Source organism: Ictalurus punctatus, chromosome 12 (assembly GCF_001660625.3).
Source record: "Ictalurus punctatus breed USDA103 chromosome 12, Coco_2.0, whole genome shotgun sequence".
Lineage (NCBI taxonomy): Eukaryota > Metazoa > Chordata > Actinopteri > Siluriformes > Ictaluridae > Ictalurus > Ictalurus punctatus.
Genome location: NC_030427.2, coordinates 28817713 through 28844281, shown reverse-complemented (window position 1 = coordinate 28844281; position 26569 = coordinate 28817713). Strand labels below are relative to the sequence as shown.

At 36.9% G+C, this 26569-nt stretch overlaps 4 protein-coding genes across 4 annotated transcripts; all 4 read right to left on the bottom strand.

Moving 5' to 3' along the window:
* Window positions 1-3173: 3173 nt before the first annotated feature.
* LOC128634111 (G8 domain-containing protein DDB_G0286311) lies at window positions 3174-6867 on the bottom strand. Its single transcript, XM_053684329.1, has 5 exons — window positions 6761-6867; window positions 5761-5924; window positions 5213-5286; window positions 4357-4505; window positions 3174-4261 (listed from the first exon to the last, which is right to left on the bottom strand). The coding sequence occupies exons 1-5, from the start codon at window positions 6822-6824 to the stop codon at window positions 3960-3962; spliced, it is 753 nt and encodes a 250-aa protein (XP_053540304.1). The 5' UTR covers window positions 6825-6867; the 3' UTR covers window positions 3174-3959.
* Window positions 6868-10196: 3329 nt separating this feature from the next.
* Window positions 10197-14165, bottom strand: LOC128634110 (G8 domain-containing protein DDB_G0286311-like). Its single transcript, XM_053684327.1, has 5 exons — window positions 13902-14165; window positions 12905-13068; window positions 12357-12430; window positions 11500-11648; window positions 10197-11404 (listed from the first exon to the last, which is right to left on the bottom strand). The coding sequence occupies exons 1-5, from the start codon at window positions 13963-13965 to the stop codon at window positions 10983-10985; spliced, it is 873 nt and encodes a 290-aa protein (XP_053540302.1). The 5' UTR covers window positions 13966-14165; the 3' UTR covers window positions 10197-10982.
* A 2868-nt stretch (window positions 14166-17033) lies between these two features.
* LOC128628712 (G8 domain-containing protein DDB_G0286311) lies at window positions 17034-21368 on the bottom strand. The gene is made up of 5 exons (XM_053684328.1): window positions 21203-21368; window positions 19620-19783; window positions 19074-19147; window positions 18218-18366; window positions 17034-18122 (listed from the first exon to the last, which is right to left on the bottom strand). Exons 1-5 carry the CDS (start codon window positions 21264-21266, stop codon window positions 17821-17823), a joined length of 753 nt encoding a protein of 250 aa, XP_053540303.1. The 5' UTR covers window positions 21267-21368; the 3' UTR covers window positions 17034-17820.
* Window positions 21369-23586: 2218 nt separating this feature from the next.
* On the bottom strand, window positions 23587-26569 carry LOC108273327 (transcription initiation factor TFIID subunit 12). The gene is made up of 5 exons (XM_017482493.2): window positions 26397-26569; window positions 25625-25794; window positions 25019-25092; window positions 24748-24896; window positions 23587-24653 (listed from the first exon to the last, which is right to left on the bottom strand). Exons 1-5 carry the CDS (start codon window positions 26446-26448, stop codon window positions 24262-24264), a joined length of 837 nt encoding a protein of 278 aa, XP_017337982.1. The 5' UTR covers window positions 26449-26569; the 3' UTR covers window positions 23587-24261.

Here is a 26569-nt window from a genome sequence, read left to right as displayed (position 1 = left end):
AAACACACAACAATGAAAAATTATTTCTATGACTGTGTCTACTGTAATGCTGATTCATTAACTGGAATCATGGCTAGTTTGTTTAACGTAAAAATAACATTATCTACTACTACTTATCAGCTTGTGTCAATATTTTATGGGACCTTATGCGTTCCAATTCAAATGTCATGAAGTGTTTTAGTGAAAATATTATACCAAAATATCATTTTAATTAGAAAGAAGAAGCATTTCTCAGCATATAAAGTTGAGCCTGGGAGATAGACCAATAATTCCATGGTAGTGGTTCAGCTCAAGGCCATGAAGGATTACACCGTGAATGTAAATATATATATATATATCATATATATGAATTCACTCCTCTACTCTCAACTGGACCTATTAGCTATTTATCTACTACGTCTATGGAGCACAAGGAGCACTTCACACTTCCAGTGTCACAGTCAAGGTGAATAGATGGCGACAACGATACGGCACTACAATGATGTAGTGCCGTAATGATGTCCAATCCATCACAGGGCATGAGGTCCCTTCATGTAGCAAGTCTGCAAGGGTGGGTGAGATTCTGCTGGAAATGTTGAAGGCACTGGACGAAGCTGGGGTTGAATGTTGCATGGAGATCTGGGGAAATACATTTGAACTGGCAAGCTGGGATGGTGGTCCGCATTTTAAAAAAATAATAAAATAAAATAAAAATAAACAGGGGTCTATAGGGTTTGTTCCAATTATAGGGAATCACAACTCTTAGTTTTTTTAGGAGAGGTCTTTGCCAGGGTTTTGAAGCGGAGCCTCTGTCCAGTAGGATTCAGAGCCGGTTCCTCCCAATGACTTTGTTTAGTTATTTTTTCTGACTTGGCATTGTCCAAGTGTGTTTCCTCTAGGCTCACTCTTCTATAATGTGCTGTTTAACCATCACATTTACCATTTTTGACCTCTTGCTACAGTGATACAGGAGACAGCTGAAAATGCCACTTTTCTGCCTTCCCAGCTAAAACAGCAGTCAGAGCAAACACCAGTCAAATTCACCTGGTGGAAAAGCCAATTCACTGAAGGGGAAAGGACGTGAGGCATGAAAGGTGTGACTTTGTTGAACACTGTAGATGGTGCAATGATACAAACACAGTTTTTTTCAGGCTTGTTCAATTCCATTTTATTCGTCTTGTGCTGTTTACAATAAACACTCTCGACAAATCGAGCACCTAGATAGAGATAAGAAGGCTATCAAATTCCTTTAAAATTCGAATTTATATTTATTCATGTAGTGTAATGTTTTGTTGTCTGTGAAATTTACCTGGATTCAGTGGCATGAAATTTCACTATCTTTAGCTTCTCATTATGCAAGAATGATTTCTTTCATTTCATTTCCTCTTAAATCCACAGAGCAAACCCCAAATGCCTACATATTCACTATATCTGCCCACTTCATAAAGTATAACAATAGTGTTATAGCAAATGAATAAATAAATCTAAATAGTGCACTACGGGCTGTATTCAGACTTGAGATATTCCCGTGCAGTGAGGATTTCATACCCAAATTCTGCACATCACTATTCAGACCTCAGACATAACTACAGGATTAAACAGTACTCAGACAGCTGAGCGGGGTTTTTCTCTCTCTCTAGTCCACAGAGGCATGAACGGCACACGAGCGAGTGTAACAAACTGAACGGTCTGCTTTGAAAATCTACTTAAGCATGCGCATACCTTGACTCTGAATACAGGGAACTTTTCAGAATTAAAGTCTCTCCATCAACGCACCATTTAAAATAAAGCCATAGAAAAAAAGCGGCTCCGATAAGTGACTGTGGAAACGATGTACATGCATGTAGTATCATAGTTAGGACATATATATGTAATATATATATAGATATATATATATATGTGAACATAAAGTGTGCTTTAACTCACAAACATTTTTTTCCAGAGCACTTTTTCACCAAGTGACAACAGTCATTAGACCAAACCATGTAATATTAGTAATTTGCTCTGACATCTCTCCAGGATAAAGACTTTATGATGTGGAATTTGCAAATGTAAGAATAAATCTGAAGCATTTGATTATAAAGAGACAATAATACAATAGTGATTGGGCCAATTATTTATTATTATTATTATTATTATTATTATTTGTAGTAGTAGTAGTAGTAGTAGTAGTGGTGGTATTATTGTTAGTAGTAGTAGTATTAATGGTGGTGGTATTATTATTATTATTATTATTATTATTATTATTATTATTATTATTATTATTTGTAGTAGTAGTAGTAGTAGTAGTGGTGGTATTATTGTTAGTAGTAGTAGTATTAATGGTGGTGGTATTATTATTATTATTATTATTATTATTATTATTATTATTATTATTATTATTTGTAGTAGTAGTAGTAGTAGTAGTAGTAGTAGTAGTAGTAGTAGTAGTAGTAGTGGTGGTATTATTAGTAGTAGTAGTAGTATTAATGGTGGTGGTATTATTATTATTATTATTATTAGTAGTAGTAGTAGTAGTAGTAGTACTATAGCTGTACAGCCCTGTAGAACATTTCAAGCTCATAAGGCTTAACCCCAAACATTTAAAAGTCTGACTTCTATGTACTTCACTATGAATTAATTATTAATCATGTGTCTAATCATGTGATCTGAAACAATTGAGTAACTTCTTAAATAAGCAAGACCCCTGTTTTAAAAACCCATTTCACCCAGAAACAATAATTTTTTGCAAATTTTATGAATCTCTTTTTATGAAAAAGAATTTTATGAATGTTTGGATTGGATTTTGCTTGAACAGTTATTTGCTTGGATTAGATTTTGCTTTAAGTGCTCTGTGTTTGGATTGGATTTTGATTCATGCTAATTGAATCGATCATTGATGGACTTTGAACTTTGATGACAACTTTATAAACACATCATGTGCTCTATTTAAAGAACAGCGTTTGCTATGAAGTGTTAATTCAGAGATCTTTATAAATGATTAAGATGTTGGTATCGTGGTTTGTAAGAATATTTGTTGTGTGTAAAATGTTTAAATCATATTTGTATTGAATTGAATTGTAAAGTAAACCCTTTATATACTACATCGTTTGTCTTAGACTGAACAACGTATTGGAGATGAACAATTATGTAAACACACACACACACACACACACACACACACACACACACACACACACGTCCTGAGAGGAAAATTTCAAGCTTGTATAATCCCATTTTATTAGTTTTGTGCTGTTTACAACAGGCATTGAGACATTGTAGACAAATCTGCATCTATTCCTCTAATGATTAACTGAAAATGACATTAATGAAAAGAAAAAAGAAAGAAGAAAGATACTGAATAGAGGAAGAATGATGTAAAAATTGTGAAGGCAGGTTTACAACATAGGTTCTTGAATCATATAAGAAATACAAGAGCAATGATCGATGTTAAAAGTTTGTTAAGGAGTAACAAACACATGCTCTTAAGATGTCAGGTGATTATCAGATATTTAAGTCATTTCTGAACAAACAAAAGTGATTTGAACATTGTCCTTTTGACATGTGGTCACATGACATCTTGTGGGCAGGGACTATTTCATTCCCACTCTGTAAATGTATTGTGATTGAGAGGTGAGGTAGTTGTAGGAGGTTAATGGGTAGGCTATGAAGTATAGACTTCAGAAAACAGAACATTTCTAAATCCCATTTCTACCATGGTAATGGGAGAGAAAATACAGATTGCCCATTGGACGGTGACTCAGATGGTGTTTGAACACAGGAGGTGTGAAAAAAGGTTGCTCTTTACAGATAGAATATTATACTTTAATCGAGCCTTTCAAGGGTTTCATGTGTCGTCTGTTTTAATATGAATTTAATATCATGTCATATGATTAACTACATGCAATCTGTTTCTTTTTTTCTTTTTCTTTTTTAAACAATCTGATTAAGTAGTTTTAGTAATGGCAGGAGATCGGTTAAAGGAATGGGTTCACCCTGTTTTAATAGACTAGAGTAGTGGTTGTAGTTGTTGTAGGAGTGGTGGTACGAGTAGTTGGAGTAGTGGTTGGAGTAGTGGTTGGAGTAGTGGTTGGAGTAGGGGTTGGAGTAGTGGTTGGAGTAGGGGTTGGAGTGATAAAACATGACATAATTATCTGAATGATATCATGATTAGTTAAATATGGGTCACATGTTATTAGACGAGTAGTGGTTGGAGTAGTGGTTGGGGTAGTGGTTGGAGTGGTGGTTGGAGTGGTGGTTGGAGTGGTGGTTGGATGGGAAACGCTTGTGGATTGTGAAGACACTGAGAAGAGGATAGTTAGTTAGACAGTTAGTATTTTTCATTATGCTTATTTACTGTATTATTTGCACTTTAAATAAGTCAGTATTTATTCTTACCCTGTGTGAATCCAGGGTTGATTCTCAGGCCATTTATTTCATTTCTGCTATTGACGGCCTGCAGAAATAGGTACTTGATCACCATGGCATTGGTTTGGTCTGAGTAGAACATGATGGTGGCCTGAACAACCACAGATCCAGCCTTGTCACTAGACATGGAGCCAGAGAGATAATAAATAACTCAAGTGATATTTAATGTTGCAGATGAACTTTACGGCTGCAAGGAGGATCAAGAGGTTAGGTGTTTAATACCTGTGATATACACAATGAAATATTTTTAAAATGTAATTGACACTGTACCCATATGCAGGTACAGAGGTATTTTAAGGCATGGCAGTGTGAATGTATGAGGCACACTTTACTACACTACCTTAGGTGTACAATTACTAATGCACATCTTTTTCACTGCACGATGTGTGTAAATCCTCGTCTACCTTTCGTCGGTGTCGTGTTCTGACCACAGTTCCACTATAAGCGGAATATTTTTGGTTGTTGGACTGTTTCTCAAGCCAGAAATGACACTGAGGTGTTTTAAACACACCAGTACAGCTACACCCGATACACTCGTAACGGAAAGAAAGAACCACCACGAAAATCTGATCTGCTCAGGGGTGGTCTCTTTCCAGTCATGAATGAGCTGGCCAATATGTGTCGATACAAGCTAAGTGCAACTCAGACGCCACTCTAGGGCTGTTTCAATGTTGGAGATGTTCATGTTTGTTGGGAAATTTACACTCTTTCTCACTTTCAGTAACCGTTTAATCTGGTCAGAGTGAAATAAACCGTTCAGGTCTGTGTACTTATAGAATAGAGCCTGTTGCTAGATGAGGAAGTAAACTGTTATTTAAGGTCATACCTGAAGGTCATGGCTGTTACACCTTGATAAAATGTGCGTGTGTCGCAAGTGGGGCAGCCGTAGACAGAGTAGAGCTGGGAAAGAAAGAACAAGGTCACATTGAGAGATTCTTCAAGCTTTCTTTTCATACAGTATAACACTAAGGCAAGGCAGATTGTTCCATTTTGATTTACAGCAACCAGGTATATCTCAATGACCTGGCGGACATTTCTAGCCTCTTTATTTTGAATTCTCACACTATCTCACTGGTGGAAAACTTTGGAAGTTGTCTCAAAATAAAGGTCCATATTTGGATTTTCTTCACTGATTTCTTTCATTTCGATCTCTGACCGATGGACAGATCTGAACTCAGTCATGAATTTAGAATTTCAGAACATGCAAAATGGAAAAACGCCAGAAAAGATTTGGTGAATGTAATTAGCACACGAGACATCAGAATATAATAAAGACCGGCAGTACGACGTGCATGCCTTATAGTTGATATTTAGACTTTGCAAATCTCATAATAGATAAAATTATAAATTTTTGCTGTGAGGTAAATCACTCACCGCACTGCTAACTTCCCCAAACATCATATTATAGTCGTCAGAGTTAGGGTTGAGGAGAGAATCACTGTAGATGCGGTTGGTAACGTCCATGGTTAAGTCATAAGAGTATGACGGTTCTGTGTTCGCCGCTTTTAACGTCACCAAACTAGCACCTTCAGCAGAGCCTGCAGTGGGGGAAAAGAATTTTATTGCCTGTTATATAATGTGCTGATAGAATGATCTGACAGGAATAACCTTCTCTTTTACTTAAATATGACTTTACTATTTATTCTGATAATAATTTTGTTTAAACCAGATCACCTACACCTGCTACCGTCTAGTTTCTGATACTGAACTTCGTCTGTGATTCCAAGGAATCATGAGATCAGGTTGGTTTTCATAGGTAGGTCACAAATACTGAGTGACTATGACCAACATCATAAATGGCTCTATCAAATAAATGCGAATGGTGCCGATACCGCATCATTTTAACAAAACACTGGAATGTGCATGTGTAAATGGTTTAAAAACATGATACTGTACCACAAAAGTGATTTCAATCTCCATTCGCAGGCTTTTATTAAACTCAACAAACACACCTACAGATATACAATAGGCTCCAAAAGTCTGTGTCCACAGAAAGGTTAACAGTTTGAATATTCGGCATTGAAGATTGTGTACTATTTCTAAAAATAAATAAATAAATAAATGTTTTAAATTAGAAAAGAATGCAACGTAGAAGAATTTTTCCCACTGTATGTAAAATAAAAACAAAAGAACTGATCATTAAAATATCTAATGTTTCAGTTGAGGAAAACTTAATTCATGAAGTCATTATTTGTTTTACGTTCCTATTATTAGAGACTCTGTATTGCACGAACGATAACATGATTCCCAGCTGTTTGAGCATTCGGGACGTATTGAACCATCTCATATTACTCAAAACTACACACAAAAAACAACATAGAGTAACAATTACCACAGGCAACAGCATGCGCTTCACCCTAACAGGATATCTTACCTGACATCACTAGCACGGCGGTGCAGAGAGCCGCCCAGGCGGACCGCATCTTGGAGACCTCCATCTGGAACAAACGCAATGTCGGTGTTGGATGTGGAGGTGAAATATTCTGTGTGTGAGAGCGCAGTTAACAAATTGAAATGATCTGAATGTGAAGCAGCCGATATCCCTTATGAAGAGGCCGAGATACGGAAACAGGTGGGGCTAAACAACAAAAAAACACACAACAATGAAAAATTATTTCTATGACTGTGTCTACTGTAACGCTGATTCATTAACTGGAATCATGGCTAGTTTGTTTAACGTAAAAATAACATTATCTACTACTACTTATCAGCTTTTGTCAATATTTTATGGGACCTTATGCGTTCCAATTCAAATGTCATGAAGTGTTTTAGTGAAAATATTATACCAAAATATCATTTTAATTAGAAAGAAGAAGCATTTCTCAGCATATAAAGTTGAGCCTGGGAGATAGACCAATAATTCCATGGTAGTGGTTCAGCTCAAGGCTATGAAGGATTACACCGTGAATGTAAATATATATATACCATGTATATGAATTCACTCCTCTACTCTCAACTGGACCTATTAGCTACTTATCTACTACGTCTATGGAGCACAAGGAGCACTTCACACTTCCAGTGTCACAGTCAAGGTGAATAGATGGCGACAACGATACGGCACTACAATGATGTAGTGCCGTAATGATGTCCAATCCATCACAGGGCATGAGGTCCCTTCATGTAGCAAGTCTGCAAGGGTGGGTGAGATTCTGCTGGAAATGCTGAAGGCACTGGACGAAGCTGGGGTTGAATGTTGCATGGAGATCTGGGGAAATACATTTGAACTGGCAAGCTGGGATGGTGGTCCGCATTTTAAAAAAATAATAAAATAAAATAAAAATAAACAGGGGTCTATAGGGTTTGTTCCAATTATAGGGAATCACAACTCTTAGTTTTTTTAGGAGAGGTCTTTGCCAGGGTTCTGAAGCGGAGCCTCTGTCCAGTAGGATTCAGAGCCGGTTCCTCCCAATGACTTTGTTTAGTTATTTTTTCTCCCTTGGCATTGTCCAAGTGTGTTTCCTCTAGGCTCACTCTTCTATAATGTGCTGTTTAACCATCACATTTACTATTTTTGACCTCTTGCTACAGTGATACAGGAGACAGCTGAAAATGCCACTTTTCTGCTTTCCCAGCTAAAACAGCAGTCAGAGCAAACACCAATCAAATTCACCTGGTGGAAAAGCCAATTCACTGAAGGGGAAAGGACGTGAGGCATGAAAGGTGTGACTTTGTTGAACACTGTAGATGGTGCAATGATACAAACACAGTTTTTTTCAGGCTTGTTCAATTCCATTTTATTCGTCTTGTGCTGTTTACAATAAACACTCTCGACAAATCGAGCACGTAGATAGAGATAAGAAGGCTATCAAATTCCTTTAAAATTCGAATTTATATTTATTCATGTAGTGTAATGTTTTGTTGTCTGTGAAATTTACCTGGATTCAGTGGCATGAAATTTCACTATCTTTAGCTTCTCATTATGCAAGAATGATTTCTTTCATTTCATTTCCTCTTAAATCCACAGAGCAAACCCCAAATGCCTACATATTCACTATATCTGCCCACTTCATAAAGTATAACAATAGTGTTATAGCAAATGAATAAATAAATCTAAATAGTGCACTACGGGCTGTATTCAGACTTGAGATATTCCCGTGCAGTGAGGATTTCATACCCAAATTCTGCACATCACTATTCAGACCTCAGACATAACTACAGGATTAAACAGTACTCAGACAGCTGAGCGGGGTTTTTCTCTCTCTCTAGTCCACAGAGGCATGAACGGCACACGAGCGAGTGTAACAAACTGAACGGTCTGCTTTGAAAATCTACTTAAGCATGCGCATACCTTGACTCTGAATACAGGGAACTTTTCAGAATTAAAGTCTCTCCATCAACGCACCATTTAAAATAAAGCCATAGAAAAAAAGCGGCTCCGATAAGTGACTGTGGAAACGATGTACATGCATGTAGTATCATAGTTAGGACATATATATGTTATATATATATATATATATATATATATATATATATATATATATATATATATATATATATATATATATATATATATGTGAACATAAAGTGTGCTTTAACTCACAAACATTTTTTTCCAGAGCACTTTTTCACCAAGTGACAACAGTGATTAGACCAAACCATGTAATATTAGTAATTTGCTCTGACATCTCTCCAGGATAAAGACTTTATGATGTGGAATTTGCAAATGTAAGAATAAATCTGAAGCATTTGATTATAAAGAGACAATAATACAATAGTGATTGGGCCAATTATTTATTATTATTATTATTATTATTATTATTATTATTATTATTATTATTATTATTATTTGTAGTAGTAGTAGTAGTAGTAGTAGTAGTAGTAGTAGTAGTGGTATTAATGGTGGTGGTATTATTATTATTAGTACTAGTAGTAGTGGTATTAGTAGTAGTAGTAGTAGTGGTGGTATTATTAGTAGTAGTAGTAGTATTAATGGTGGTGGTATTATTATTATTATTATTAGCAGTAGTAGTAGTAGTAGTAGTAGTAGTAGTAGTAGAACATTTCAAGCTCATAAGGCTTAACCCCAAACATTTGAATGTCTGACTTCTATGTACTTCACTATGAATTAATTATTAATCATGTGTCTAATCATGTGATCTGAAACAATTGAGTAACTTCTTAAATAAGCAAGACCCCTGTTTTAAAAACCCATTTCACCCAGAAACAATAATTTTTTGCGAATTTTATGAATCTCTTTTTATGAAAAAGAATTTTATGAATGTTTGGATTGGATTTTGCTTGAACAGTTATTTGCTTGGATTAGATTTTGCTTTAACTTGCTCTCTGTTTGGATTGGATTTTGCTTGAACAGTTATTTGCTTGGATTAGATTTTGCTTTAACTTGCTCTGTGTTTGGATTGGATTTTGCTTGAACAGTTATTTGCTTGGATTAGATTTTGCTTTAACTTGCTCTGTGTTTGTATTGGATTTTGCTTGAACAGTTATTTGCTTGGATTAGATTTTGCTTTAAGTGCTCTGTGTTTGGATTGGATTTTGATTCATGCTAATTGAATCGATCATTGATGGACTTTGAACTTTGATGACAACTTTATAAACACATCATGTGCTCTATTTAAAGAACAGCGTTTGCTATGAAGTGTTAATTCAGAGATCTTTATAAATGATTAAGATGTTGGTATCGTGGTTTGTAAGAATATTTGTTGTGTGTAAAATGTTTAAATCATATTTGTATTGAATTGAATTGTAAAGTAAACCCTTTATATACTACATCGTTTGTCTTAGACTGAACTACGTATTGGAGATGAACAATTATGTAAACACACACACACACACACGTCCTGGGAGGAAAATTTCAAGCTTGCATAATCCCATTTTATTAGTTTTGTGCTTTTTACAACAGGCATTGAGACATTGTAGACAAATCTGCATCTATTCCTCTAATGATTAACTGAAAATGACATTAATGAAAAGAAAAAAGAAAGAAGAAAGATACTGAATAGAGGAAGAATGGTGTAAAAATTGTGAAGGCAGGTTTACAACATAGGTTCTTGAATCATATAAGAAATACAAGAGCAATGATCGATGTTAAAAGTTTGTTAAGGAGTAACAAACACATGCTCTTAAGATGTCAGGTGATTATCAGATATTTAAGTCATTTCTGAACAAACAAAAGTGATTTTAACATTGTCCTTTTGACATGTGGTCACATGACATCTTGTGGGCAGGGACTATTTCATTCCCACTCTGTAAATGTATTGTGATTGAGAGGTGAGGTAGTTGTAGGAGGTTAATGGGTAGGCTATGAAGAATAGACTTCAGAAAACAGAACATTTCTAAATCCCATTTCTACCATGGTAATGGGAGAGAAAATACAGATTGCCCATTGGACGGTGACTCAGATGGTGTTTGAACACAGGAGGTGTGAAAAAAGGTTGCTCTTTACAGATAGAATATTATACTTTAATCGAGCCTTTCAAGGGTTTCATGTGTCGTCTGTTTTAATATGAATTTAATATCATGTCATATGATTAACTACATGCAATCTGTTTCTTTTTTTCTTTTTCTTTTTTAAACAATCTGATTAAGTAGTTTTAGTAATGGCAGGAGATCGGTTAAAGGAATGCGTTCACCCTGTTTTAATAGACTAGAGTAGTGGTTGTAGTTGTTGTAGGAGTGGTGGTACGAGTAGTTAGAATAGTAGTTGGAGTAGTGGTTGGAGTAGTGGTTGGAGTAGTGGTTGGAGTAGTGGTTGGAGTAGGGGTTGGAGTGATAAAACATGACATAATTATCTGAATGATATCATGATTGCTTAAATATGGGTCACATGTTATTAGATGAGTAGTGGTTGGAGTAGGGGTTGGAGTAGTGGTTGGAGTAGGGGTTGGAGTGATAAAACATGACATAATTATCTGAATGATATCATGATTGCTTAAATATGGGTCACATGTTATTAGACGAGTAGTGGTTGGAGTGGTGGTTGGAGTGGTGGTTGGAGTGGTGGTTGGAGTGGTGGTTGGAGTGGTGGTTGGATGGGAAACGCTTGTGGATTGTGAAGACACTGAGAAGAGGATAGTTAGTTAGACAGTTAGTATTTTTCATTATGCTTATTTACTGTATTATTTGCACTTTAAATAAGTCAGTATTTATTCTTACCCTGTGTGAATCCAGGGTTGATTCTCAGGCCTTTTATTTCATTTCTGCTATTGACGGCCTGCAGAAATAGGTACTTGATCACCATGGCATTGGTTTGGTCTGAGTAGAACATGATGGTGGCCTGAACAACCACAGATCCAGCCTTGTCACTAGACATGGAGCCAGAGAGATAATAAATAACTCCAGTGATATTTAATGTTGCAGATGAACTTTACGGCTGCAAGGAGGATCAAGAGGTTAGGTGTTTAATACCTGTGATATACACAATGAAATATTTTTAAAATGTAATTGACACTGTACCCATATGCAGGTACAGAGGTATTTTTAAGGCATGGCAGTGTGAATGTATGAGGCACACTTTACTACACTACCTTAGGTGTACAATTACTAATGCACATCTTTTTCACTGCACGATGTGTGTAAATCCTCGTCTACCTTTCGTCGGTGTCGTGTTCTGACCACAGTTCCACTATAAGCGGAATATTTTTGGTTGTTGGACTGTTTCTCAAGCCAGAAATGACACTGAGGTGTTTTAAACACACCAGTACAGCTACACCCGATACACTCGTAACGGAAAGAAAGAACCACCACGAAAATCTGATCTGCTCAGGGGTGGTCTCTTTCCAGTCATGAATGAGCTGGCCAATATGTGTCGATACAAGCTAAGTGCAACTCAGACACCACTCTAGGGCTGTTTCAATGTTGGAGATGTTCATGTTTGTTGGGAAATTTACACTCTTTCTCACTTTCAGTAACAGTTTAATCTGGTCAGAGTGAAATAAACTGTTCAGGTCTGTGTACTTATAGAATAGAGCCTGTTGCTAGATGAGGAAGTAAACTGTTATTTAAGGTCATACCTGAAGGTCATGGCTGTTACACCTTGATAAAATGTGCGTGTGTCGCAAGTGGGGCAGCCGTAGACAGAGTAGAGCTGGGAAAGAAAGAACAAGGTCACATTGAGAGATTCTTCAAGCTTTCTTCTCCTACAGTATAACACTAAGGCAAGGCAGATTGTTCCATTTTGATTTACAGCAACCAGGTATATCTCAATGACCTGGCGGACATTTCTAGCCTCTTTATTTTGAATTCTCACACTATCTCACTGGTGGAAAACTTTGGAAGTTGTCTCAAAATAAAGGTCCATATTTGGATTTTCTTCACTGATTTCTTTCATTTCGATCTCTCACCGATGGACAGATCTGAACTCAGTCATGAATTTAGAATTTCAGAACATGCAAAATGGAAAAACGCCAGAAAAGATTTGGTGAATGTAATTAGCACACGAGACATCAGAATATAATAAAGACCGGCAGTACGACGTGCATGCCTTATAGTTGATATTTAGACTTTGAAAATCTCATAATAGATAAAATTATAAATTTTTGCTGTGAGGTAAATCACTCACCGCACTGCTAACTTCCCCAAACATCATATTATAGTCGTGAGAGTTAGGGTTGAGGAGAGAATCACTGTAGATGCGGTTGGTGACGTCCATGGTTAAGTCATAAGAGTATGATGGTTCTGTGTTCGCCGCTTTTAACGTCACCAAACTAGCACCTTCAGCAGAGCCTGCAGTGGGGGAAAAGAATTTTATTGCCTGTTATATAATGTGCTGATAGAATGATCTGACAGGAATAACCTTCTCTTTTACTTAAATATGACTTTACTATTTATTCTGATAATAATTTTGTTTAAACCAGATCACCTACACCTGCTACCGTCTAGTTTCTGATACTGAACTTCGTCTGTGATTCCAAGGAATCATGAGATCAGGTTGGTTTTCATAGGTAGGTCACAAATACTGAGTGACTATGACCAACATCATAAATGGCTCTATCAAATAAATGCGAATGGTGCCGATACCGCATCATTTTAACAAAACACTGGAATGTGCATGTGTAAATGGTTTAAAAACATGATACTGTACCACAAAAGTGATTTCAATCTCCATTCGCATTTTATTAAACTCAACAAACACACCTACAGATATACAATAGGCTCCAAAAGTCTGTGTCCACAGAAAGGTTAATAGTTTGAATATTCGGCATTGAAGATTGTGTACTATTTCTAAAAATAAATAAATAAATAAATGTTTTAAATTAGAAAAGAATGCAACGTAGAAGAATTTTTCCCACTGTATGTAAAATAAAAACAAAAGAACTGATCATTAAAATATCTAATGTTTCAATTGAGGAAAACTTAATTCATGAAGTCATCATTTGTTTTACGTTCCTATTATTAGAGACTCTGTATTGAATGTACGATAACATGATTCCCAGCTGTTTGAGCATTCGGGACGTATTGAACCATCTCATATTACTCAAAACTACACACAAAAAACAACATAGAGTAACAATTACCACAGGCGACAGCATGCGCTTCACCCTAACAGGATATCTTACCTGACATCACTAGCACGGCGGTGCAGAGAGCCGCCCAGGCGGACCGCATCCTGGAGACCTCCATCTGGAACAAACGCAACGTCGGTGTTGGATGTGGAGGTGAAATATTCTGTGTGTGAGAGCGCAGCTTAACAAATTGAAATGATCTGAATGTGAAGCAGCCGATATCCCTTATGAAGAGGCCGAGATACGGAAACAGGTGGGGCTAAACAACAAAAAAACACACAACAATGAAAAATTATTTCTATGACTGTGTCTACTGTAACGCTGATTCATTAACTGGAATCATGGCTAGTTTGTTTAACGTAAAAATAACATTATCTACTACTACTTATCAGCTTGTGTCAATATTTTATGGGACCTTATGCGTTCCAATTCAAATGTCATGAAGTGTTTTAGTGAAAATATTATACCAAAATATCATTTTAATTAGAAAGAAGAAGCATTTCTCAGCATATAAAGTTGAGCCTGGGAGATAGACCAATAATTCCATGGTAGTGGTTCAGCTCAAGGCCATGAAGGATTACACCGTGAATGTAAATATATATATACCATGTATATGAATTCACTCCTCTACTCTCAACTGGACCTATTAGCTACTTATCTACTACGTCTATGGAGCACAAGGAACACTTCACACTTCCAGTGTCACAGTCAAGGTGAATAGATGGCGACAACGATACGGCACTACAATGATGTAGTGGTGTAATGATGTCCAATCCATCACAGGGCATGAGGTCCCTTCATGTAGCAAGTCTGCAAGGGTGGGTGAGATTCTGCTGGAAATGTTGAAGGCACTGGACGAAGCTGGGGTTGAATGTTGCATGGAGATCTGGGGAAATACATTTGAACTGGCAAGCTGGGATGGTGGTCCGTATTTTAAAAAAAAATAAAATAAAATAAAAATAAACAGGGGTCTATAGGGTTTGTTCCAATTATAGGGAATCACAACTCTTAGTTTTTTTAGGAGAGGTCTTTGCCAGGGTTCTGAAGCGGAGCCTCTGTCCAGTAGGATTCAGAGCCGGTTCCTCCCAATGACTTTGTTTAGTTATTTTTTCTCCCTTGGCATTGTCCAAGTGTGTTTCCTCTAGGCTCACTCTTCTATAATGTGCTGTTTAACCATCACATTTACCATTTTTGACCTCTTGCTACAGTGATACAGGAGACAGCTGAAAATGCCACTTTTCTGCTTTCCCAGCTAAAACAGCAGTCAGAGCAAACACCAATCAAATTCACCTGGTGGAAAAGCCAATTCACTGAAGGGGAAAGGACGTGAGGCATGAAAGGTGTGACTTTGTTGAACACGGTAGATGGTGCAATGATACAAACACAGTTTTTTTCAGGCTTGTTCAATTCCATTTTATTCGTCTTGTGCTGTTTACAATAAACACTCTCGACAAATCGAGCACGTAGATAGAGATAAGAAGGCTATCAAATTCCTTTAAAATTCGAATTTATATTTATTCATGTAGTGTAATGTTTTGTTGTCTGTGAAATTTACCTGGATTCAGTGGCATGAAATTTCACTATCTTTAGCTTCTCATTATGCAAGAATGATTTCTTTCATTTCATTTCCTCTTAAATCCACAGAGCAAACCCCAAATGCCTACATATTCACTATATCTGCCCACTTCATAAAGTATAACAATAGTGTTATAGCAAATGAATAAATAAATCTAAATAGTGCACTACGGGCTGTATTCAGACTTGAGATATTCCCGTGCAGTGAGGATTTCATACCCAAATTCTGCACATCACTATTCAGACCTCAGGCATAACTACAGGATTAAACAGTACTCAGACAGCTGAGCGGGGTTTTTCTCTCTCTCTATTCCACAGAGGCATGAACGGCACACGAGCGAGTGTAACAAACTGAACGGTCTGCTTTGAAAATCTACTTAAGCATGCGCATACCTTGACTCTGAATACAGGGAACTTTTCAGAATTAAAGTCTCTCCATCAACGCACCATTTAAAATAAAGCCATAGAAAAAAAGCGGCTCCGATAAGTGACTGTGGAAACGATCTACATGCATGTAGTATCATAGTTAGGACATATATATGTAATATATATAGAGAGATATATATATATATGTGAACATAAAGTGTGCTTTAACTCACAAACATTTTTTCCAGAGCACTTTTTCACCAAGTGACAACAATCATTAGACCAAACCATGTAATATTAGCAATTTGCTCTGACATCTCTCCAGGATAATGACTTTATGATGTGGAATTTGCAAATGTAAGAATAAATCTGAAGCATTTGATTATAAAGAGACAATAATACAATAGTGATTGGGCCAATTATTTATTATTATTATTATTATTATTATTATTATTATTATTATTATTATTATTATTATTATTATTATTATTATTTGTAGTAGTAGTAGTAGTAGTGGTGGTATTATTGTTAGTAGTAGTAGTATTAATGGTGGTGGTATTATTATTATTATTATTATTATTAGTAGTAGTAGTAGTAGTAGTAGTAGAACATTTCAAGCTCATAAGGCTTAACCCCAAACATTTGAATGTCTGACTTCTATGTACTTCACTATGAATTAATTATTAATCATGTGTCTAATCATGTGATCTGAAACAATTGAGTAACTTCTTAAATAAGCAAGACCCCTGTTTTAAAAACCCATTTCACCCAGAAACAATAATTTTTTGCAAATTTTATGAATCTCTTTTTATGAAAAAGAATTTTATGAATGTTTGGATTGGATTTTGCTTGAACAGTTATTTGCTTGGATTAGATTTTGCTTTAAGTGCTCTGTGTTTGGATTGGATTTTGATTCATGCTAATTGAATCGATCATTGATGGACTTTGAACTTTGATGACAACTTTATAAACACATCATGTGCTCTATTTAAAGAACAGCGTTTGCTATGAAGTGTTAATTCAGAGATCTTTATAAATGATTAAGATGTTGGTATCGTGGTTTGTAAGAATATTTGTTGTGTGTAAAATGTTTAAATCATATTTGTATTGAATTGAATTGTAAAGTAAACCCTTTATATACTACATCGTTTGTCTTAGACTGAACTACGTATTGGAGATGAACAATTATGTAAACACACACACACACACACACACACACACACACACACGTCCTGGGAGGAAAAATTTCAAGCTTGCATAATCCCATTTTATTAGTTTTGTGCTGTTTACAACAGGCATTGAGACATTGTAGACAAATCTGCATCTATTCCTCTAATGATTAACTGAAAATGACATTAATGAAAAGAAAAAAGAAAGAAGAAAGATACTGAATAGAGGAAGAATGATGTAAAAATTGTGAAGGCAGGTTTACAACATAGGTTCTTGAATCATATAAGAAATACAAGAGCAATGATCGATGTTAAAAGTTTGTTAAGGAGTAACAAACACATGCTCTTAAGATGTCAGGTGATTATCAGATATTTAAGTCATTTCTGAACAAACAAAAGTGATTTGAACATTGTCCTTTTGACATGTGGTCACATGACATCTTGTGGGCAGGGACTATTTCATTCCCACTCTGTAAATGTATTGTGATTGAGAGGTGAGGTAGTTGTAGGAGGTTAATGGGTAGGCTATGAAGTATAGACTTCAGAAAACAGAACATTTCTAAATCCCATTTCTACCATGGTAATGGGAGAGAAAATACAGATTGCCCATTGGACGGTGACTCAGATGGTGTTTGAACACAGGAGGTGTGAAAAAAAGGTTGCTCTTTACAGATAGAATATTATACTTTAATCGAGCCTTTCAAGGGTTTCATGTGTCGTCTGTTTTAATATGAATTTAATATCATGTCATATGATTAACTACATGCAATCTGTTTCTTTTTTTCTTTTTCTTTTTTAAACAATCTGATTAAGTAGTTTTAGTAATGGCAGGAGATCGGTTAAAGGAATGGATTCACCCTGTTTTAATAGACTAGAGTAGTGGTTGTAGTTGTTGTAGGAGTGGTGGTACGAGTAGTTGGAGTAGTGGTTGGAGTAGTGGTTGGAGTAGTGGTTGGAGTAGTGGTTGGAGTAGGGGTTGGAGTGATAAAACATGACATAATTATCTGAATGATATCATGATTAGTTAAATATGGGTCACATGTTATTAGACGAGTAGTGGTTGGAGTAGTGGTTGGAGTAGTGGTTGGGGTAGTGGTTGGAGTGGTGGTTGGAGTGGTGGTTGGAGTGGTGGTTGGATGGGAAACGCTTGTGGATTGTGAAGACACTGAGAAGAGGATAGTTAGTTAGACAGTTAGTATTTTTCATTATGCTTATTTACTGTATTATTTGCACTTTAAATAAGTCAGTATTTATTCTTACCCTGTGTGAATCCAGGGTTGATTCTCAGGCCATTTATTTCATTTCTGCTATTGACGGCCTGCAGAAATAGGTACTTGATCACCATGGCATTGGTTTGGTCTGAGTAGAACATGATGGTGGCCTGAACAACCACAGATCCAGCCTTGTCACTAGACATGGAGCCAGAGAGATAATAAATAACTCCAGTGATATTTAATGTTGCAGATGAACTTTACGGCTGCAAGGAGGATCAAGAGGTTAGGTGTTTAATACCTGTGATATACACAATGAAATATTTTTAAAATGTAATTGACACTGTACCCATATGCAGGTACAGAGGTATTTTAAGGCATGGCAGTGTGAATGTATGAGGCACACTTTACTACACTACCTTAGGTGTACAATTACTAATGCACATCTTTTTCACTGCACGATGTGTGTAAATCCTCGTCTACCTTTCGTCGGTGTCGTGTTCTGACCACAGTTCCACTATAAGCGGAATATTTTTGGTTGTTGGACTGTTTCTCAAGCCAGAAATGACACTGAGGTGTTTTAAACACACCAGTACAGCTACACCCGATACACTCGTAACGGAAAGAAAGAACCACCACGAAAATCTGATCTGCTCAGGGGTGGTCTCTTTCCAGTAATGAATGAGCTGGCCAATATGTGTCGATACAAGCTAAGTGCAACTCAGACACCACTCTAGGGCTGTTTCAATGTTGGAGATGTTCATGTTTGTTGGGAAATTTACACTCTTTCTCACTTTCAGTAACAGTTTAATCTGGTCAGAGTGAAATAAACCGTTCAGGTCTGTGTACTTATAGAATAGAGCCTGTTGCTAGATGAGGAAGTAAACTGATATTTAAGGTCATACCTGAAGGTCATGGCTGTCACACCTTGATAAAATGTGCGTGTGTCGCAAGTGGGGCAGCCGTAGACAGAGTAGAGCTGGGAAGAAAGAACAAGTTCACATTGAGAGATTCTTCAAGCTTTCTTCTCCTACAGTATAACACTAAGGCAAGGCAGATTGTTCCATTTTGATTTACAGCAACCAGGTATATCTCAATGACCTGGCGGACATTTCTAGCCTCTTTATTTTGAATTCTCACACTATCTCACTGGTGGAAAACTTTGGAAGTTGTCTCAAAATAAAGGTCCATATTTGGATTTTCTTCACTGATTTCTTTCATTTCGATCTCTCACCGATGGACGGATCTGAACTCAGTCATGAATTTAGAATTTCAGAACATGCAAATGGAAAAACGCCAGAAAAGATTTGGTGAATGTAATTAGCACACGAGACATCAGAATATAATAAAGACCGGCAGTACGACGTGCATGCCTTATAGTTGATATTTAGACTTTGCAAATCTCATAATAAATTAAGTTATCAATTTTTGCTGTGAGGTAAATCACTCACCGCAGTGCTAACTTCCTCATACATCATATTATAGTCGTCAGAGTAAGGGTTGAGGAGAGAATCACTGTAGATGCGGTTTGTGACGTCCATGGTTAAGTCATAAGAGTATGACGGTTCTGTGTTCGCCGCTTTTAATGTCACCAAACTAGCACCTTCAGCAGAGCCTGCAGTGGGGGAAAAAACTAACTCTATTGTCTGTCTTAAATATATACAGTGTGGGGAAATAAGTATTGAGTGCGTCAAAAGTATTGAAGCTATTCACATGAAATTTTCACCAGACATCGGTATTAACTCAAGGAATCCGGAAATATATAAAGAATTCACAACATTAAAGTCCATAAATGAACTGGAATGACACAGGAAATTTTTTTTTTACTTTTTGGCTGTCATACTACACGCCATGTTTGGAGAAGAAATGGCACTGCACGTCACCCTAAAAACACTACACCAACAGTGAAGTGTGGAGGTGGAAGCATCATGGTGTGGGGCTGTTTTTCATCACATGGTACTGACAGACTTCATATAATTGAAGGAACGATGAATGGAGCCCTTTACCGGGAGATTCTTGAGAAGAATCTGCTGCCATCCACCAGGATGATGAAGATGAGACGTGGGTGGAGCTTCCAGCAGGACAACGATCCAAAGCACACAGCAAAGAAAATTCTCAATTGGTTTCAGAGAAATAAATCAAGGTGTTAGAATGGCCCAGCCAATCACCTCACTCGAATCCAACTGAACAAGATTTAAAGACGATATGTTCAGAAGAACGGGCCAAAATCACACCTGAATACTGCAGCCCATTAAATTCTTCATACAGGAAGTGTCTTCAAGCTGTCATTACAAATAAAGCCTTCTCCACTAAGTATTAAATACATTTCAGTTAGTGTGTTCAATACTTTTTTCCCGTGTCATTCCACTTTATTACACATAACTTTATTTGTGGACTTTAATGTTTGGATTTCTTTATAAATGTGGATTTCTTGAGTTAATAGCAAAGTCTGGTGAGAATTTCATGTGAATAGCTTCATTGGAAATATATTTACTGAAACAAAATGTTGACGCGTTCAATACTTATTTCCCCCACTGTATGTTCATATAATGATCTGAAGAGAATAACCATCCCTTTCTCAAACACTACTGTTTTATTTATTCTGATAATATTTTTTGCTTTAGAATGAAACTACAGCAGGTACATCGAGTCATTACTGTAATAGTTTCCGACAATACAGAAAATGAAATAAATCACAACTTACAACAATTTTATCTGCACGTTTGACTGTATAAAATTGAACGATAAGGATAATATTTTAACACTACAATGAGATTGGTCTGGATTCAGATGCTTGTATTCAAAAGACTTTAACACTTTTACTGAACAAATATACTGTACCAACAAACATATGTAAAAAAAAATAATAAATAAAAATAATGTTTAAATTACAGAACTTTGAGAAGGTTTCGACCCACGCACTACACAATCAATCATTAACACAGTTCAGAATGAGCTTGTCTCTTTTATTTCATTTCAAATATTTTACTTCATTCATTCCTTTATTTATTATTTCTTTTTGTATTTGTATTACCTGACATCACTAGCACGGCGATGCAGAGAGCCGCCCAGGCGGACCGCATCCTGGAGACCGCCATCTGGAAGAAACGCAATGTCAGTGTTGGATGTGGAGGTGAAATATTCTGAGACGACGAAATCTGCGAGTACGTCTGAGCAAAGGAAAATGGTCTCGGTGTGAAGCAGCTGATATACCTTGTGAGGAGGCCGAGATACGGAAACAGGTGGGGCTAAACAACAGCAAAAAAAAAAAAAAAAGCATGCTACTGTATCGCTGATTCATTAACTGGAATCATGGCTAGTTTGTTTTACATTAAGCATTATCCACACATTATCCATTATCAGCTTAGTCCTTATACAAAATGCAACATGTTGTGCTTAAACTCAAGGTCATAGAGGATTACACCCTGATTGTAGCTGAATGTATATGTACAGTGCTACAGGGAGACACGAAGGACATCTGATCATCCTTGCAGTGGAAAACCATGTGTAACCATGTGTCCCTTCCCAGACGTGATGGAGAACTTGCACATGCCTTGGTGGAAGAGTGAGGGAACGTCTCACAGCAAGAACTGACAAATCTGGTGCAGTCCATGAGGATGAGATGCACTGTAGTACTTAAAGCAGCTGGAGAACACACCAGATACTGACTGTTCCTTTTGATATCGACCCCCGGCTTTGTTTAGGGACTCATTATTCCATTTCTGTTCCTCAAATGTCTCAGTCGTTGAATCTTTTTATGTTAATACAAATATTTACACATGTTAAGAAATTTGCTGGAAATAAAAGCAGACGTACGTGAGAGGACGTTTCTTTTTTTTTTTTTTGTCGTGTATACACATTCAGCTACATCCAACTGGACTTATTAAGGCGCTTATCTACTACAAGGAATACTTTCAGTGTTTCAGTCAAGGTGAATAGAATAGATTTATAATAGGTGACTAAACCTGTCAAAGAAAGAAAACAGTTAAACTGTAGGGTTTTGTTTTTTTACTCATGATGGACCATAGCCTCTTTCGATCATCAGGATCTTATTAAAATTCATTTAAGACAGAGAATGAAATGTGAAAGGAATCACATTTCCTGAAAACAATTTGCTTAGTAAATGTTTGCTATATGTTTGAAGACCCATGTTATGTTTATAATAAACTAATATAATAATTCCTTAGTTTTATATAGTGCTTTAAGTGACACTCAAAATGCTTTACATTATATGAGGGGGAAATCTCCTTAACCAGCATCCACCTGTGTAGCATCCACATGGATGATGCGACGGCAGCCATAGAATGTCCACCAGACAACCGCTATTGTTGGAGAGGTGAGTGATGTAGACAATTCAGGGATGGAGATTATTACAGGGCCATGAGGATTGATTAGATGAGATTAGATTTGATTTGATGCCCTGACATTTGTTGTAGGATCTACTGCAGGAGAATGGGGTATCTGGTTTTGCCACTTGTGCAATCCGATCTCTGTATTAGTGCAATGAGACCTTAATGTCCACTTTCTTGACATTAAATCAAAACCATTTAAGGTAGGTTTCAGTCTCCATCAAGGCTGTGTCTTGACTGCTCTCCTGTTTGTGGTTTTCATGGATAGCATATCACGGTGAAGCCAAGGTTGAAGAGGTGTTGAGTATGGGGGTAGGGGTTGAGTATTGGGGCTAGAAGTAATATCCCTGTTATTTATATAGATTATGTTCACTTGGCACAATCCAACATGGACCTCCAGCATGAACTCCAGTATTTCACTGTTAATTGTGAATCAGCTGGGTTGAAAATCAGCAGCAGCAAATCTGAGGTTGTTTCTCAGAAAAGATTGTGGAGAGACCATGCTCCTGGTGGAGGAGTTTAAGTACCTTGGGATCATACTCATGAGTGATGGAAAAAGAGAGCATCAGATTGAAAAACTGATCCGGTTAGTAGCAGCCGTGTTGCAGTTACCTCACTGGTCTGTGGAAGTGAAGCAGGAACCCGGTTTTCGTATGAAGCTCTCTGTTTACCAGTCAATCTATATCCCTTAACCACACCTACGGTCACAGTCAAACCTCATCTATAGTCCTGATCCATCCTTATGTTCACAACCTATGTTAATGACCAGAAGAATAAGGTTGTATGAATTTATTGATTCTATTATTACCCACATTAGTATTGGCGTCCTAGCTTGCATGGACCTGTGTAGGTTGAAGTCCACAAATCTACCGACATTGGGTCAATTATGGACTACTCATGCATGTGATTGCTGTAGGCGTTTCATAGACTATTGGCTGTGTATCAACAGTGGCCTTAAACATGGAAACCCGTTTTATGAAAAATGGTGTGTCAAAATATGTATTTGAAAATTTGTTAAAATTGACTGTTTAGTTGGCACACATAGGCAATAAAGGGACGACAAGACTAGTTAACACAACAGCTTTTAATAGATTATACAGAAAGAAACAAACAAAAAGTATATATAAGAAAAACACTCAGGATTTTTCAAATAAACATGCTGTAAGGGCGTTTCTTCAATCTGGTAGGTTTCACACAGGCTTGCAATATGATTATTTCCATTTTAGCTATATGAAACATGTACCATAAAATTATTTTAGTCACACACTGTACCTGGTTATAATTTTACTTGGTTAAGCAGTTAAATTAAAAAGAATAGCTGATGAGGAAAAGCCGGCAGAATGAAACATCATACCAGATACATTAGAAAATGGATGAAGAGGTGGCATTTTTATGTTGTAGTAGAAGGATAGGTGGTGGGATGAGTGGTGGTTGTGGAGGAAGAGTGGTGGTGTTAGTGGTGGGATGATGTTGTAGTGGTGGTGTGAGCGGTGGGACAAGTGGTGGGACGAGTGGTGGTTGTAATGATGGGATGAGTGGTAGTTTCACTGGTAGTATAAATGGTGATTGTAGCTATAGGACTAGTTGTGGTTGTTGTGAAAGGATAAGTAGTGGTTTTAGAGTTGGGATGAGTGGTGGTTGGAGTGGTAGGAAGAGCGGTGGTTGTAGTGGTGGGACAAGAATTGGGTGTAATATTTCAGTCACACATTATACCTGGTTATTATGACACATCAGGTTTACAAGATTAAAAAGAATAGCTGATGAGGAAAAAGAGGCCAAATGAAAGACCGAAGCGGAGAAATGAAGTCAGAGTTATAGGACTTTGATGAAAGAAAGAAGAGGCGGCATTGTGGTGTGTTGGGGGCTTAGCATGAGGATGAGTTTTAGGACGAGTGGTGGTTGTTGTAGTGGGACGAGTGGTGGTTGTTGTGGTAGTGGTGGTTGTAGTGGTAGGACGAATGGTGGTTGTAGTAGTGGGACGAGGGGTGGCATTGGTAGGACGAGTGATAGTTTTAGTGGGGGGATGAGTGGTGGTTGTAATAGTAGGATGAGTGGTGGCAGTGGTAGGACGAGTACTGGCTGTAGTGGTGGTTGCGGTGGTAGGACTTGTTGGTGTAGGAGTTGAACTTGATATGGCTGTATGGAGGCATTATTGTTAGTATTTTTAAAATATGTTAATGATAATCAAAACTCCAAAAAAAATATTATATGCGCTTTCACGCATGCTTACCTTGTGTGAATTTAGGGTTGAATACAAGGCCATTTATTACACTGTTGTCAGCAAGCGCATTCATAAACAGGGCTTTGATCACCTCAGCGTCGATTTGGTTTGACTGGAACACGAGTGTAGCCTTTACAAGCACGGTTCCAGTTTGATTACTGAAGATACGGAAAGTGCTTTGTGTTTAGGTGTGCATACAAAAACCTGTGTCCTTTTAAAACAAATATTAAACATTCACTTAAAATAAACACTACTGCAGCATGAGGAACTAGAGTGGTACCTGAAGGTCATCGCTGATACTCCTTGATAAAACGTGTGTGTGTTACAAGAGGGGCAGCCGTAGATGGAGTAGAGCTGCAAAAGAAGAACGGACTCACCAGAATATGCTCGGGCTTTATATGGTTCTTTATAAGGTTTATCTGGTTGTTACAGTAATCCCTCAATCTCAAGAAACTAATAAAAGTTGTCAATTCAGCAGGCCCATTTTAAGCCTGCGTAGATCACATTATGATCGTATTAATAGTTTTTATCAATAGTTTTAGATTTGCAAGATAGATACGAGATGTTTCACCTTTAACATTTTCATTTGCTCCCAAGTAAGATAGATCTTGATTGGCCACAGTCGACTACGTTGCGTATTTATCCTGGATGATCACTTGCACTAAGTTTATATTCAATATTGCACAATCCTTTTTATCGTGGCCAACATGCGTTTACAATTATTATTATGAAAAGATGTTAAAGAGCCAGATTCTGTGCCTTTTATTTATTTATTTATTTATTTATTTATTTTCATTTCCAAAATTCTTAATGGTCCCAACTCTAATTAGCACTATTTTGTCCTCAGACTTTCTAATCAAGAGCAAAACCAAAGTGAAAAACTCACAACGCCGGTAACTTGTGTGGACAATAGCTCATATTTAGGAGAATTGTGGTTGAGCAGGGCATCGGTGTAGATATGGTTGGTGATGTCCATGGTGAACTCGTACTTGAATGAGGGGTTCGTAGCTTTGTTATTTCCCCCGGATTTCCCCAAACTCATACCTTTAAGAGAATCTGCAGGGTAAAAAAAAAAAACAGGGTTAAAATACTTACCTTCTCTAAACATTATGTGATAATAAACACCAATTCCACATCAATCTATTTATGTGCAATACACAGAATGTTAAGGAACCCATGTTGATTGGTTGACCTTGTCCTCGTTCTTAAATATTACCTCTATTTATTATCTATATCAAATATCAATATAAAAAAAATTGTAAAAAAAAAAAAAAAAGAAGAAGAAGAAGAATAAGAAGAAAGAAAAAAAAATACTTTATTGGATTTATTGGCATTTGTTACTCTTACTCTTTATTAGTCATTTATTATTTTGATCATCTTCATTTAGATTGTAAATAATACAATTGCAGAATCACGTCTGATGGAGTTTCTTCAGTTCTTTACATAAATTGCTTTCCTTATAATTCTAATAAACTCTTCATGAGGTAAGTTTTACAAGCTTAGACCAAAACCAATAAAAACAAACAAATATCGCAAATGTGCAGTCGATATATCGCACACAAATGAAATTTTAACATCGAGGAGTTGTTGCCAGATCTAATGAAACGCTTAGCTTCAACGAGCAGTAACATTTTCCAGCATGAAATGAGATTTCTTACCTGACATCACGAACATGGCGATGCAGAGAGCCACCCAGGTGCATCGCATCATGGAGACCTTGATCTGGAAGATATTTAGAAATATGAATGATCTCGGATACGGAGGCAAAATAGTTTCAGGAGTGAGAGTGTGAGGTGTGGAGAGTGTACTTATTGGTGACTAGAAGTGTCTG